Source organism: Triturus cristatus, chromosome 3_1, assembly GCF_964204655.1.
Source record: "Triturus cristatus chromosome 3_1, aTriCri1.1, whole genome shotgun sequence".
In the NCBI taxonomy this organism is placed as follows: Eukaryota; Metazoa; Chordata; class Amphibia; order Caudata; family Salamandridae; genus Triturus; species Triturus cristatus.
Genome location: NC_140583.1, coordinates 1,159,171,076 through 1,159,187,498, shown reverse-complemented (window position 1 = coordinate 1,159,187,498; position 16,423 = coordinate 1,159,171,076). Strand labels below are relative to the sequence as shown.

The 16,423-nt window shown below is 46.4% G+C and overlaps 1 protein-coding gene across 6 annotated transcripts in view; it reads left to right on the top strand.

Moving 5' to 3' along the window:
• Nucleotides 1–16,027, top strand: part of LOC146861681 (uncharacterized) — a 250,552-nt gene extending 234,525 nt beyond the window's left edge. For all 6 annotated transcript variants that reach the window (XM_085646049.1, XM_085646047.1, XM_085646046.1 and 3 more), the window contains one exon: nt 15,078–16,027. In XM_085646049.1, the coding sequence (XP_085502175.1) occupies nt 15,078–15,757 (680 nt within the window). In that variant the 3' untranslated portion in view covers nt 15,758–16,027. The remainder of the gene's footprint in view (nt 1–15,077) is intronic.
• The last annotated feature ends 396 nt before the right edge of the window (nt 16,028–16,423 follow it).

Here is a 16,423-nt window from a genome sequence, read left to right as displayed (position 1 = left end):
CTTTCCTTGTGATCTATCACAAGGGCACTCTTTTGAAGTGTACAGGCGGAGTCTCTCTCTCCGTTTCTCCAGTGTGTTTCACCCAGCTCACAGGAATGCACCAATACATAAATCTTTCTGGGGGGATTAATCTACTCCTCATATCTTCAGCAGCCAGGCCTGTGCTTCCCAAAATGGAACCCAGGGTCCTCCATGTAATGGATCATTGCAGGAAAACTTACATTCAGTTTAAATCTTTATTGAACATGTTCATGGATATAGTACACATAACCATGTCAGCAGTGTCACATCATAATTATTCTGCGGTATTGACAGGCAGATGAATACAGACAAGCGTATGATAATATGCTAAATGAAACTATCTGCAGAACACATAGCATGCAGCATAGAGAAACAATGTATTTCACAGGCTGTGCTCCAAACTTCAAAGCAGCTTGGCTATTCCGTATCTGCAATAGGATTAAAAGTGGATGAAACAGATACTCAATAAACATCTAACAGAAACAAGAAACTGACATGCACCCACCCACTTAATGTACCAAAATCTGTTTCATAACCCAACCTTAAGCAGAAGAATCAAAAAGTGAATGGTAAGTGGTCAGTGCAGAGCAAACGGAGTATCCTGCAATTAGCGCACAACGAGCGAGCTAATGGTCACATCAGTGAGGAAGGATCAGCTAGGAGAGTCCATAGACCCAGTGTATCTTCTTTACAGATGGCAGTTCTGTCCGTCCGAGCCCAATTTGACATGGAATGTTCCCAGGCAGTAATTAGAGGATGAGTAGGTGACTTACATTTGCGTGTGAGTAGGCGCTTGGCAGGTAGGAGACGCAGGTCGAGGAACCTGGTGGTGGCCCTGTATTTCTTCTTGCGTCGGTGTAGACCTAATATACATATTTGCTGGGTATGTGGTAAAGAACGCCCTGTACAATTCGACAAATGTAAAGTAACGCTGTGCCAGTACTGGTGAAGCAATGAGCAGGACCACAACATGTGTAATAAGTCTGCTTTGGGGAGGCAACAGCGAGGACAGATAACGTCTGTGCGGATATAATAGTGATTGATTTTTTTGTGACGTAAGATGGGCCCAGCGAAGGCTATAGTATTGAATAAGAAGAAAGGAGGCATCGCTTGGAACACGGATGGGGCACTCCAATATTGAACTCCACTCTTCTGTGCAGGGGAGACCTAGGTCAGTCTCCCTGTGTCGGTGCAAGGGAGTGAGCAGCACCGCTGCATGGTACTCAGAGCCAGCCAGCAGTGCGTCAAGTGTCTCCCCGACCCCACTACAAGAAGATATTGGATAGTGAGGTGCATGTGATTTTCCGGTTGCATATCCGCCCACCAGTCTGTCAGCATTCCAATCAGAGAATTTTAGAGAAGGAATTGACCCAGAGGCAACCCCCTCATCGTCAATCAATGACTCTAGAGGTATGAGCAAAGCAAACACAAGGAGATGATGGACGGAGCACTGAAACGCTTCAGACACTTACCCCAGTCACAGATCTGGGTTGAAGCCATCATCGTTCTTTAGCTCACTTCGCCACCCCAGTTTAGACCCACCCATAAGTAAATCAGTCTTGACCCTGTGCCTCATGGGAATGGTCCAGCCCGAACTGCCTAGCCAGGTCTTCCCTGAACCGGAAACAAGCATCCTGGGACCAGTTTCGGGGTAACACCCTTCATCAGTCAGGCTAGCTTGAATCCAGTGGCAAAGTGAGCAAGGGACCCATGTCTGGTGAGCAAAAGAAAGCTGGATTTAACCCAGATCTTTTGACTGGGTGTGAATGTTTAATTTGCTCTGCATTCCGCCCATCATCTGTGTGTCTTTTGCTCTAGAGGTATGAAAGCACCATCCTGGTACAGATCACCTAACGTAAGTATTCCTGCTTCATGCCAGGGAGCCAGTCCTGCCAGTGAAGTGATCTGGTCTCTTTGTGGCGTGCCAAGTAATGGGAGCGCTGGAGCGTATGGATAAATAGCTCTAGTAAGAACAATGGAATGCTACTTGCAGGAGAGTGTGGCCAGGCACTGTCACCTATGTGCAAGTATGAAACAGGTACAGTATGGTGGGCAAGTACCATGAGGTGGTGACAGTATCAGTAGTGTACAGGCCTGCCAGCGGTCGGCCACCCATTGAAGCTGGGCGACCAGGTGGTACTGCTCGACGTTTGGGACTGCTAATCCTTCCTTAACCATGGGCAAGAAAAGCTGCAGCGTGCGTTATGTCCATTTCTCAAGGGAATGAAAAAAGAGCTTTGTCACGCAAAGAGGGAGGTTGGCAAAACAATATAATAACTGGGCCACCATAACAATTTTTGTAAGAGCGATGTGTCCTGCTAGAGAAAGTGTCAGTAACTTGCAGAATCCAATCTGTGCTCGCAATGAGGTCACCACCTGCGTGAGATTGCCTTCAGAGAGGTCAGCAGGTGTGGGATGAATGCAGATGCCTAGGTAGCGAAACATGCCCGGTTGCCAGGTCATTCGGACGCCATTAAGGCAGAAAGCAGGGTCTGATACCGCAGTGCTAAAGGATAAGAGACATAATTTTCCACAGTTGAGCTAAAGTCATGACAATGCAGCAAACTGGTTTAAGGTCAGGGCCACTGCATCCGGGATAACGCGTATATCCCGAAGGTACAAGAGCAAGTCATCTGTATACTGATAGATCAAATGTAACCTATCACACAGTGGGACCCCTCAATCCCTGCCATCTGCAAGAAGGTCAAGTGGCAGTGGTTCTGCAGCCAAAGAGAAGATCAAGGGAGGAAGCAGGCATAACTGGCGAGTTCCTCTGTTAACCAAGATTGGTTCAGAAATGAGGGTTCCCTTTTTTATTCTGGCAAGTGGCATGGTATAAAGTGGCTTAACCAGCCAAAGAAAGTGACTCCCTAGGCCATAGCGTGGCAGCACCTCAAAGAGAAAAGTCCACTCCAGAGAGGCAAATGCTTTCTCGAGGTTTACCACCATGCTTCCAGCCTGTGACCAGTAGTGGGGAGCGAATTCCAAGATCTGGGAGACTTTTTTCTAGTTGAGTGATGTACTGTGGGCCGGGACATACCCGTTCTAGTCCGGATGTACCAGTGCTAAGACTAAAGGTGCGCGGCAGTCGGCACGTGTCTTGTAGTCCATATTAAAAAGGGCCAACATCTGTAGGAACCTAACGCAGTAGGGTCCCTGTCAGGTTTAGGAAGGGATATAAGCAATGCCTCACATAGTGTGGCTGGTAAGCAGGAGGCCAATAGTGCTTCATTGTAAAGTGTCTGCAAACCGGGGGCCAGAAATAGGGCATATGGTTTGTAAAATTCAGTAGGAAGGTCATCCGGTCCAGGAGTCCTACCAGTGGCAAGTGCACGGATGGCCTCCTGTATCTCAAAGTGTTATTGGGTTATCTAAATCCACTCTCTGTTCAGGTGTCACCCGGGTAAGGGACACACCCAACAGGAAAGAGTTGACCCCCTCCTCAGTTACGGTTGTCACAGATTGATATAAGACTGAATAATTGCATGTAAGTTCTGCATGAATGTATCCGTTTGTGTGTGAAGGAGAGCCCCAGCGGCATTCTGTAACTCCGCTATGGGGTGTCGAGGCTGCTCCTGGCGAACAAGCCACACCAGTTATGACCCTGATCTATGCTCTCCAGCATGCATCCTAGCCAACTGAGCAGCATAATAGAGACACCATAGTCTTTCCAGCAACTTAGTGTGTTCCCTCTGCGCATGGTCCAAGGCAGGCAAACTTGCACTTAGTTCACATACATAGTAAACAAGCTATCACAGTACTGTCGCCTTTATGCATTGTGCCATCACAGAAACACATGCATTCAGCCCACACATTCATTCTGTGTGCATGGCTCAGTATTGTATTGTGCCATGGAGTGCTCCTTGCAAGCACAATCTTTGCCAGCACACAGACTCACCATGCGCAACACTTCACCCTTCATGTATTTTACTTCTCCAAAGCACACACCCAGTACATTGTTTCATTGAGCATGCACTGCACAGCACTACATATCTCATGTAATGCATTCCTCTCTGGTATGCATATACCCAGTGCACACGCTCACCATACTTGCACTGCATAGCACAGCTCTATCCCTGTACTGTACCCTTCCCAGGAAACATACATCCAGCGCCGAGTCTCCATTCCTGCACTGTGCATCACTCTCCAACTAACTAATGTAGGGCAAGGGTGAGTTAAGCACAGCAGCAGCACTATAAAAAGGGGAGTGCGCCTGCAGACAGCACTCCAGTAACACAGGTTAAAAAAGACCTGATCTAATAGAGACATCTAGTCGCAGATTTCTTACCTTCGAACTTCCAGGCATCAGGCTGGATCCAGAAGATTTTTCTTAACAGTTGTAAAGTAACGCTGTGCCAGTACTGGTGAAGCAATGAGCAGGACCACAACATGTGTAATAAGTCTGCTTTGGGGAGGCAACAGCGAGGGCAGATAACGTCTGTGCGGATATAATAGTGATTGATTTTTTTGTGACGTAAGATGGGCCCAGCGAAGGCTATAGTATTGAATAAGAAGAAAGGAGGCATCGCTTGGAACACGGATAGGGCACTCCAATATTGAACTCCACTCTTCTGTGCAGGGGAGACCTAGGTCAGTCTCCCTGTGTCGGTGCAAGGGAGTGAGCAGCACCGCTGCATGGTACTCAGAGCCAGCCAGCAGTGCGTCAAGTGTCTCCCCGACCCCACTACAAGAAGATATTGGATAGTGAGGTGCATGTGATTTTCCGGTTGCATATCCGCCCACCAGTCTGTCAGCATTCCAATCAGAGAATTTTAGAGAAGGAATTGACCCAGAGGCAACCCCCTCATCGTCAATCAATGACTCTAGAGGTATGAGCAAAGCAAACACAAGGAGATGATGGACGGAGCACTGAAACGCTTCAGACACTTACCCCAGTCACAGATCTGGGTTGAAGCCATCATCGTTCTTTAGCTCACTTCGCCACCCCAGTTTAGACCCACCCATAAGTAAATCAGTCTTGACCCTGTGCCTCATGGGAATGGTCCAGCCCGAACTGCCTAGCCAGGTCTTCCCTGAACCGGAAACAAGCATCCTGGGACCAGTTTCGGGGTAACACCCTTCATCAGCCAGGCTAGCTTGAATCCAGTGGCAAAGTGAGCAAGGGACCCATGTCTGGTGAGCAAAAGAAAGCTGGATTTAACCCAGATCTTTTGACTGGGTGTGAATGTTTAATTTGCTCTGCATTCCGCCCATCATCTGTGTGTCTTTTCTCTAGAGGTATGAAAGCACCATCCTGGTACAGATCACCTAACGTAAGTATTCCTGCTTCATGCCAGGGAGCCAGTCCTGCCAGTGAAGTGATCTGGTCTCTTTGTGGCGTGCCAAGTAATGGGAGCGCTGGAGCGTATGGATAAATAGCTCTAGTAAGAACAATGGAATGCTACTTGCAGGAGAGTGTGGCCAGGCACTGTCACCTATGTGCAAGTATGAAACAGGTACAGTATGGTGGGCAAGTACCAGGAGGTGGTGACAGTATCAGTAGTGTACAGGCCTGCCAGCGGTCGGCCACCCATTGAAGCTGGGCGACCAGGTGGTACTGCTCGACGTTTGGGACTGCTAATCCTTCCTTAACCATGGGCAAGAAAAGCTGCGATGGTACCAGACAGCGTGCGTTATGTCCATTTCTCAAGGGAATGAAAAAAGAGCTTTGTCACGTAAAGAGGGAGGTTGGCAAAACAATATAATAACTGGGGCAGCATAACAATTTTTGTAAGAGCGATGTGTCCTGCTAGAGAAAGTGTCAGTAACTTGCAGAATCCAATCTGTGCTCGCAATGAGGTCACCACCCGCGTGAGATTGCCTTCAGAGAGGTCAGCCGGTGTGGGATGAATGCAGATGCCTAGGTAGCGAAACATGCCCGGTTGCCAGGTCATTCGGACGCCATCAAGGCAGAAAGCAGGGTCTGATACCGCAGTGCTAAAGGATAAGAGACATGATTTTGCCCAGTTGAGCTAAAGTCATGACAATGCAGCAAACTGGTTTAAGGTCAGGGTCACTGCATCCGGGATAACACGTATATCCCGAAGGTACAAGAGCAAGTCATCTGTATACTGATAGATCAAATGTAACCTATCACACAGTGGGACCCCTCAATCCCTGCCATCTGCAAGAAGGTCCAGTGGCAGTGGTTCTGCAGCCAAAGAGAAGATCAAGGGAGGAAGCAGGCATAACTGGCGAGTTCCTCTGTTAACCAAGATAGGTTCAGAAATGAGGGTGCCCTTTTTTTATTCTGGCAAGTGGGATGGTATAAAGTGGCTTAACCATCCAAAGAAAGTGACTCCATAGGCCATAGCGTGGCAGCACCTCAAAGAGAAAAGTTCACTCCAGGGAGGCAAATGCTTTCTCAAGGTTTACCACCATGCTTCCAGCCTGTGACCAGTAGTGGGGAGCGAATTCCAAGATCTGGGAGACTTTTTTCTAGTTGAGTGATGTACTGTGGGCCGGGACATACCCGTTCTAGTCCGGATGTACCAGTGCTAAGACTAAAGGTGCGCGGCAGTCAGCACGTGTCTTGTAGTCTATATTAAAAAGGGCCAACATCTGTAGGAACCTAACGCAGTAGGGTCCCTGTCAGGTTTAGGAAGGGATACAAGCAATGCCTCACATAGCGTGGCTGGTAAGCAGGATGCCAATAGTGCTTCATTGTAAAGTGTCTGCAAACCGGGGGCCAGAAATGGGGCATATGGTTTGTAAAATTCAGTAGGAAGGTCATCCGGTCCAGGAGTCCTACCAGTGGCAAGTGCACAGATGGCCTCCTGTATCTCAAAAAGTGTTATTGGGTTATCTAAATCCACTCTCTGTTCAGGTGTCACCCGGGTAAGGGACACACCCAACAGGAAAGAGTTGACCCCTCCTCAGTTACGGTTGTCACAGATTGATATAAGACTGAATAATTGCATGTTAGTTCTGCATGAATTTATCCGTTTGTGTGTGAAGGAGAGCCCCAGCGGCATTCTGTAACTCCGCTATGGGGTGTCGAGGCTGCTCCTGGCGAACAAGCCACACCAGTAATGACCCTGATCTATGCTCTCCAGCATGCATCCTAGCCGACTGAGCTGCGTAATAGAGACACCATAGTCTTCCCAGCAACTTAGTGTGTTCCCTCTGCGCATGGTCCAAGGCAGGCAAACTTGCACTTAGTTCACATACATAGTAAACAAGCTATCACAGTACTGTCGCCTTTATGCATTGTGCCATCACAGAAACACATGCATTCAGCCCACACATTCATTCTGTGTGCATGGCTCAGTATTGTATTGTGCCATGGAGTGCTCCTTGCAAGCACAATCTTTGCCAGCACACAGACTCACCATGCGCAACACTTCACCCTTCATGTATTTTACTTCTCCAAAGCACACACCCAGTACATGGTTTCATTGAGCACAGCACAGTACTACATATCTCATGTAATGCATTCCTCTCTGGTATGCATACACCCAGTGCACACGCTCACCATACTTGCACTGCATAGCACTGCTCTATCCCTGTACTGTACCCTTCCCAGGAAATCTACATCCAGCGCCGAGTCTCCATTCCTACACTGTGCATCACTCTCCAACTAACTAATGTAGGGCAAGGGTGAGTTAAGCACAGCAGCGGCACTATAAAAAGGGGAGTGCGCCTGTAGACAGCACTCCAGTAACACCGGTTAAAAAAGACCTGATTTAATAGAGACATCTAGTCGCAGATTTCTTACCTTCGAACTTCCAGGCATCAGGCTGGATCCAGAAGATTTTTCTTAACAGTACCCCTCCACACCCGTAGGTGGCGGCGGTCGACTCGTGTCAGCGTCGTGTTCATCGTGACGTACGTGTTGTCAATGTAACCGCCACTCCAGCGCGCTGACACCAGTTCTCTCCACGCCAGCCAGTGCAGATTCGTCGAAGAGAGCTTATCCCCTGTCATTTTGTGACAGACTTTTTTTTACTTATTTTTTTTTACTCCTTTTGGTATGCTAGGGATGTCTAGCAAGAAGACTTCTGGGTCCAAGCTGTGCTGCGTCTGTCACCGCGCCATGTCGGTCACAGACCCCCACTTAGTGTGTCTCTGGTGCCTGAAGCGCGACCATGACACAAAGTCGTGCTCCGATTGCCAGGCCATGGTACCAAAACCTTTGAGGGATTGAGCTAATCGCAGCCCGGTGACCGGCGCCTCGAAAGTTTCGCATTACAGTCGGTGAGCACCGCATCTTTTTTGGGCCGTTATTCCCATTTGATATGGGACACGGTTGCACACATGCTGCCCAGAATCTGGGAGGAGGACCAGATTCTACTCTCCCAAGCCATTTCAGATGGTAGAGTTGCAGAGCAGTCCGCCATCCGAAGTGGCTTGGACACGACAAACTGGCTGGGCAGATCGAGTTTCACAATCTATGATCATGCCCTTTGATGGCTCCTGTCTCTTCGGAGACCAAGCAGATGCTGCACATGAGTGTTTCAAGGACTCGCGGTCTCCGGCCAAGTCCATGGGCCTCAGCACAACATCCCGGCCTGTGTCTGCTTTTCACTCCTTTCGTAGCTATGTAAGAGGATACCAACTGCGCCAACCCTATTCTGGTCAGATGGCCCTGCAAGTTCAGAGACCTCTGCGGGGCTGTGGACGCGGTTCACCCTGACCCCAGGGGTCGGGTGGCCAGAAGTCCAGCCAAGCCACAATCCCCTCCTCCACTGCAAAACCCTCCTAGTCCGATCCACCAGGATCACTCACTGCCAGTTGGTGGCAGAATACGCCATCATCTCCACCACTTGCACGTCATCACCTTGAACAAGTGGGTGTTGCAAAGAGTCCGAAGGGGCTACTCACTCCCCTTCAAGACCACCCCTCCATCCATGCCTCCAGTGTATGATCGTCTGACTGAGGATCACCCTGCTTACTCCACGAAGAAGTCAAAATTCTCTTGGCCAAGGGAGCTATAGAAAGTGTTCCCGGGCCAGAAATAGGTTGTGGTTGTTACTCTCGCTATTTTCCGATCCCAAAGAAGGACGGAGGCCTTCGTCCTATCCTTGACCTCAGAGCCCTCAACTACTTTCTCAAAAAAGGAGAAGTTCAAGATGCTTCCCCTAGGCTCAGGTCCTGTCTGCTCTGGACCCGGAAGACTGAATGGTAGCGCTGGACTTGCAGGATGCCTATTTTCATGTTCCTGTCCTGTCCTGCCCATCGTCGCTACCTGCGGTTTACGGTGGGCCACAAGACCTTTCTGTTTGCCGTGCTCCCTTTTGGCCTCACCAGTGCCCCTCGGGTGTTCACAAAGGTGATGGTGGTGATCCTAGCCCATCTGCGATCAGGTGTGACAAATGCGTCCCTTCTAGGATGTAGGCCAACTGGGGGAGGTGGCGATCAGAGGACTCTGGTCTTCAGCGGATGCCAAGCTCCATGTCAATCTTTTGGCACTTAGGGCGATCGGATGGGCACTGATGCAGCGGAAAAGCTTACAACATTTTACTTACCACTCACAATATCACTAGACCCTTTTCTTCTATAATCCATAATCCAGATTTTATAATCCTGTCAATCTTTACCCACCATTACCATGACTTATGTCCTCCTACGGATCCTTTTTGTTGAGATAATAGGGACTAGAATTCTCGGAAGATGCAAACAATTATCCTAAGAGGACCTGGAATAGATAATTGTTAACGTGACCATAACCCTTTCAAGTCTAGAAAAAACCTTCTTTAGCCACACATATAGACTACTTGAGGTAGTAAATATGACCAAAAGAATGAGACCGTATCGATAAAAATAATTCAAGGAAAACATGTATCTAATGCCTCAAATTGCATAGATAGCATAGGAATGCATTTCAAAGTCCGATTTAATGCAAATAATCACACAGTTTAGCACAGATCCTTTCTCAGCAGTACGATTCAGCCTTTAGAACGAAGGAAAAAATACAAATTCAGTTATTAGTCGTACAAACCAAAACAAGCCAGTTTGCTTCAGGTCTGTCTTCAGGTAATTCATGTCCAAGTTCAAGCTACAGCACCGCATGCCTCAGCCAAAGTCAGAATAACCTCTCAGCCGAAAGGTTATTTCCCACACATCTTTGCCAGCGGCATAGCACAGGATTTGGGGTCGCAGTTTGAATAAAGTTCAGTTCATTAGGGTCAATTCCACCAAGAGAAAGTGGAAAAGGACATAGAACCGAATAGTAGGAATCAAGAGACAGTCGGACAGCATGCCAGTCAGGACAGATGAATGACAGCCAGCCCTGTCTCCTTTCCAGATGGGGTAAGTATAGGCCAGATGTTCCATATTTACACCCCTTAACGTATAAATTCCATCAGTCCATGGGGCTTTCATTGGACACTCACGGTGGGCTGTCATAGGGTGATCAGTAAATCATACGATTCCGGATGAATTCAATAATACTTTATTGCAAATCTCATTAAAAATCATTAGGCCCCAGTTAGTTAACATTTCGTCACTTTGAGGGAAGTAGGAGTTACTTGTATTTGTCCATAGTCCATCCTTTCCCAGGCACCTTTCCCTGGGTTTACTACATTTGCTACAGTTCTGTTGAATATGTTTCTAGTGTGAAGTGAGTCCATTGTTAGCCAGAACAGAAGTGAAACTTTACAGAAAGTTCTCATAGGGTTTGGTTGACTGCCTGATGTGATTTTACGTTAGCGAAAGGAAATAAAAGCTTTTGAGGCCTGCATGGAAAAATAGCTGAATCATGGTCATATTAATGTTATTGAGAAGCACACACTTGCAAATGCATTTGACTGTTTTCATTAATTTAGTTATAAGTTCTCTTCATTATATACATGTCAGTATTAACCCGTTGCGTGCGCGCGTCGGCCAGCGGCCATCGCGAGCACTTCTTCGGTAGTGCTGCGCATGTCCATTGGCCGACGCGGCCCGCCCACTCAATAAAACTCCCGCACCGCGGCGGAATTTGCGCTGCGGTTAAGGAGTTAAGTACTACTAAAAATTTCTTTCTAGTCATTATTTTGGTACATTATCATGCAAGCATAATTTCAACGTGGCACTTTTCAGAACATGTATTATTCTTCGTATGTGTTACTAAAAGTCCACATTCATTTTAAGTCAGTTTGTTTTGCAGAAAGCATTTTTTTTCTACATTTTCTAGTACCACTATGCATATATGCGTTCATTTTAACCCCTTCGGTGCTCATGACGGAACGGTTCCGTCATGAGCGTCGGTTGAGCTGTGCTCATGACGGAACCGTTCCGTCATGACCACGCCCGCGCAAGCAACGGTCAGCACCGCGGGGGAATCCGCGCCGCATGGAAGGGGTTAATACACATTTGAATATTGTTGTTCCCCAAAACACTCTATTAATTTTAATTTTCAATCTTTCTCACAACACGTAAATGCATCAGCATGAAATTCTCATTTTTCTCACCATCTTTACATTTTCGTATCATCATTGTCTAAAACTCTGCATGCTTTTACGATGCAGTATGTGAACTTATGTTTTTCTACTAAATAGGTTAACATGTTTCATCCAGTGTAAGTGTCGTAAATGATCTTCCAGGTAGGAATTGGTCAAGGTAGATGCCAGGTAACATCTATGTTCCATCAGCAAAGAAAGCCTTTTTATCATCCATCAAGGGAAGGCTGGTTCAGGTGTTCACAGACGACACTACCGCCATATGGTACTGCAACAAACAGGGCAGTGTATGGTCGTGGACTCTCAGCCAATAGGCCCTGCTGTTCTGGACTTGGCTGGAATAACCGGGCATTTCCCTGGTGGCTCAACCTCTGGCCGGTTCTCAGAACACCAGAACAAATGAACTTAGCCAAAGGTGCCTTGGGAATCACGAGTGGCATCTCTATCCGGAGGTGGCAAACGGTCTTTCAGCGGAGGGGAGGCCTTGGTTAGATCTGTTGGCCTCCAAAGAGAAAGCGCAATGTCAGCAGTTTTGCGTGTTGGAATTTCCAAGGCGGCTCTCTTTCGGCAACGCTTTTCGTCACGAGTAGATCTCAGGCCTCTTGTATGCCTTTCCGCCCGTACCACTCCTTCCCAGAGTGCTCAAGAAGATCAGGAGTGACCAGGCACAAATCGTTCTTGTGTCTCCGGACTGGGCATGGAGAGTCTGGTATCCCAACTTCTGGCAATGAGCATCAATCCTCCGATCAGATTGCCCCTTTGGGAGTATCTTGTGTCACAACAGCAGGGGAAGGTCCTCCACCTGAATCTGTCCACTCTCCGCCTCCTTGCGTGGAGATTGAGCAGTGAAAGCTTTTGACCTTCTTCCCGAAGTCTGCGAAGTTATTCTGGCAGCCAGGCTTCCCACTACGTATGCGGTATACCCCTGCTGATAGACCAGATTTTATAAATATTGTACTGAACGCTCTATTGACCTCTCTGTCAGATATTCTCCTGTTTATCCTTCCCTTGGCCCAGCAGGGCTCTGCTTTGGGCACTCTGAAAGCTACCTCTATGCCCTCTCAGCTTTTATTCGGCTGCCAGATCCGCCTTCACTAAGTCCCCTTTGGTGCAGAGTTTTTTGAAGGGGTTAACACATTTGTTTCCCCCTTCTCCTTTTCTTATACCACAGTGGGACCTTAATTTGGTCCTTATTTCTTGTGTGCACCGTTTGAGCTGCTGCTCACCTGCCCTCTATGGTTGCTCACTATCGAAACAGCTTTTTTAATTGCAATTACCTCTGCCAGAAGGGTGAGCGAACTGCAGGCACCGTCATCACAGTCTCCTTGCCTGACAGTCTTTCCAGACAAAGTGGTACTAAGAACTAGGGAATCCTTTTTGCCCAAGGTTGTAACTCCCTTCCATCTGGGACTGTCTGTTACTCTGCCCACTTTCTATGCACCGCCGCAACCTTCCAAAGAAGAGGAGCGTCTCCATTGTCTGGACCCAAAAAGAGCATTATTGTTCTACCTTGATCACACTGAAGAGTTCTGGGTGGATGACCACCTCTTTGTAGTGTACGTGGGAGCAAAGAAGGGGCATGCTGTTCAGAAGAGGACTATTTCCCGTTGGGTTATCCTCTGTATAAAGATTTGTTATGCCTTGGCAAAGAAGCAGCATCCCTAAGGCCTTGGGGCCCATTCCTCAAGGGCAAAGGCAAAGGCATCCAGCACAGCCCTCTGGCCATGGGATTCCAATTCCGGCTATCTTACCAAGCAGCTGCATGGGCATCTCTGCACACGTTTTCCAGACACTATGTCCTGAATTCTCAGGTTCGCAGAGAGGGCCTGTTAAGCTGCCCTGCAGGATTTTCTGGTCTAAAACTTTCTGTAGTCCCACCTCCAGGGGAGGTATTGCTTGGGTAGTTGTTCAAAGGTAAGGAATATGCAGCTAGATGTCTCTTATCAGATAGACCAGTTACTTACCGTCGGTAAAACCTTATCTGGTAGAGACATGATCTGCCTGCAAATTCCTTACCGACCCACCCCTCCTTCCCGCACTGCAAAATTGTTGTTAGTGTCATGGCTGTTCCCTTCAGGGCCCTAGCTGTTCTTTTTACACACTATGGTCAAGCACTTCATTGCTCGGCGCTTCTGGTGTGGAAAGTCGTGAAAAGTACTGATGTCAGCTCACCGGAGTGGCAGTTATTTTGACGACGCAGACGTCACAACGAACATGACCAACACCACCTTCCAGTGCTCAGGGGTACTGCTAAGAAAAATCTTCCAGATCCAGCCTTACGCCTGAAAGTTCAAAGGTAAAGAATCTGCGGCTAAATCAGGTCTCTACCAGATAAGGCATTACCGAAGGTAAGTAACTTGTCCTTCACTCCTACTACTCATTAAACGGTATGCTGCCACTACCTAGCTCATGCTGCTTAACTTTGTGAAGGCAGCAGCCTTCTACCTCTATGAGGGCAGCTCTTTGGACACCCCTCCCAGTCCAACAAGACCACAATCCGTGAGACAGACCTGTGTCATGGCACACAAGCATGATCCATGTTTGTATAATTACAATAAAAATCAGCTGGAGGGATCAAGACAACAATACAGTTGGGCACTCAGGAAAGGGGTATACGTCTATAACCATTCAGAGGAATATTTCATCACAACACTGAGCTAATGGTCACACTCCTTCAGATCTTTGGGTTGAAGCCATTTAATAGAGATATATTAAATGATCATTACAGGTCCTAAAGGTAAAAAAGGACACCAGGAACAAGTTATATAAGTCAGTCACAACATAGGACTAATTTAATAGCATGAAGGGTATGAACTATTTCTTTGGATTAGTGGTGGAGGAGAAAGACAAAGACGCACAAAACATTATCAACAGAAAGGCAAGGGTGAAACTGAAGGCCCAATTCAATAGTGTTGAATAGAAAGGGATAAGAACCAAAAGTTCAGACATGCTATACATGACAGCCATTTTCAGCTGCCCATTTCTCTTTTTTCTTTCATTAGTGATGTACAATGAACCATCTTTTCCAGAAGGATACATAGATGTCATATCTTCTCAGCACTACATAACTGCACTACTTATTGTTCTGGAAAAGATGGACCACTGCAGCCACCAAAGCTTGTCCATACAGATCTTCTTGTTAGTATGCTGATGTTGCTGCTTTATCTACCAGATGTTAACCAGGTGGTCTGCATGATGGCACCCAGAGGAGAAACTTCTCATTTATGGCCTGCGATGTCTGTATCAAATTTCCAAGGCCCATTAAGGATTCTAAAAAGTCTGGAGATCACTCATTTGATAATGTTGCTGATTAGTTTGGTTAGTTATTTCCCAGAAGAAATTAAAAATAATGTAGTCCCTAGATTTCTTCATTCCTCTTAATGCAGGTTCTATATATGTCTAGAACCAATCTGCCATCTCTGTGAGGCATTTGCAACCAATTCTTGTAACTGATCTGTAATATATTTGCTGTATTATAGTTATCAAATATAGTATGTGGCTCCTAGTTTAACCTGCAATTACATAGCCTGTTATCCTTCAGAAAAAAGTGCCTTAAAACTACAGTATGATCCAACTTCTTATAATATGCTGCAGCATTCATATCACCCTATGTACAGTAGCTGTGGTTTTATTTAAATGTAATAACCAAATAACTTACTTTTTTCAATCTACCAGGTTATGGAAGTATGAACAAAGAAAGGGATGTGAGATTTTCTGCTGTATGTCCTGAAAACACAAATCCATTTGCAACAATATCTTCAAAAGCGAAGATGAAGATACTGCAGAGGCTTGATCAGGGAACACACTCCGGAAGCCAGCTGTGGCTAGAAAGTAATCCGGAACTGGAAGGAGAGAGCACTATCCACAATAAAAGTAGTTTGAGTCTGGAACATTCAAATTCACATCAGGAAATTACCAGGGAAGAATCTAGTGAGGTCTACACTGGATTTGAGGCCAATCTGAACAATGAAAATCTTATTTGTCAACCAAACTCCCCAAGAAACAGTCTGCCCTATGTGTATTATGACTCTAAAAATGTCACTATTAAGCATCATTTTGCCAAGCACAGGAGAAAGCATACATTTGAAGACTCCAAAATCGAGAGACCATATAACTGTACTGAATGTGAGAAAAGGTTTAGACAGAAAGGATCTCTTATTGAACATCTGAGGACTCACACTGGACAAAGACCCTATCATTGTGCTGACTGTGACAAAAGCTTTAGTCGGAAGAGATCGCTGATCGTGCATCAAACAATACATACAGGGGTGAGGCCCTACCACTGTAGTGGTTGTGAAAGAAGCTTCAGTCTAAAGCACAATCTTACTTCACACAGAAGAATTTGTAGACCTTAGCCCAAAGAACGAGACATTATCACTAACATAACCATAGCTGAAGCACCTGTGTTAGGAATGCTTGCAGTGGAAGGAAAATTAGTGTGTATATTAGAACCTCTGTAGAATATCACCCTGCAAAACATCAAACTAGATTAACAGCTCCCAATGAGTAGACCTCATATGTGCATGCTACTTGGAGGCTTACATACTTCATTATTTCTGTATGTATTCTCTGTAGGATTCAATCTATGTCTAACGGTGGTCTAATAAAAACATAATGCAAACTTGTATCTTCTCTTTCAATCTTTCCTCAAGACAAAGTTATTTTTCCTCTTAACTCCACTTTCCTCTTATGTTGGTGTAAACTTCTCCTTGCCCTAAATAGATTACTTGTAAAATACAGATATGTGCAGGCTCGCCACGGTTCAGCACAGCAGAGTAAAAATAAAATCAACTGTGAAACTGAACGTATAAGTTGGATGGCTTATGCTGATGATTGTTATATTCATATTTTCCCTTTGGGTATAATGTCTCATTGGCAGTGCAGTTTCCTAGACGTGGAACCAGGCTTCCATATGCTTTTGATTTGTCAGTAAGTCAATAAAGTTGGAGAGTTAGTGACTGGCTTAAAAGTGCACACTGGCTAGGTCAGATAACCCAGACCCTGATTTATCTGTGAAATGT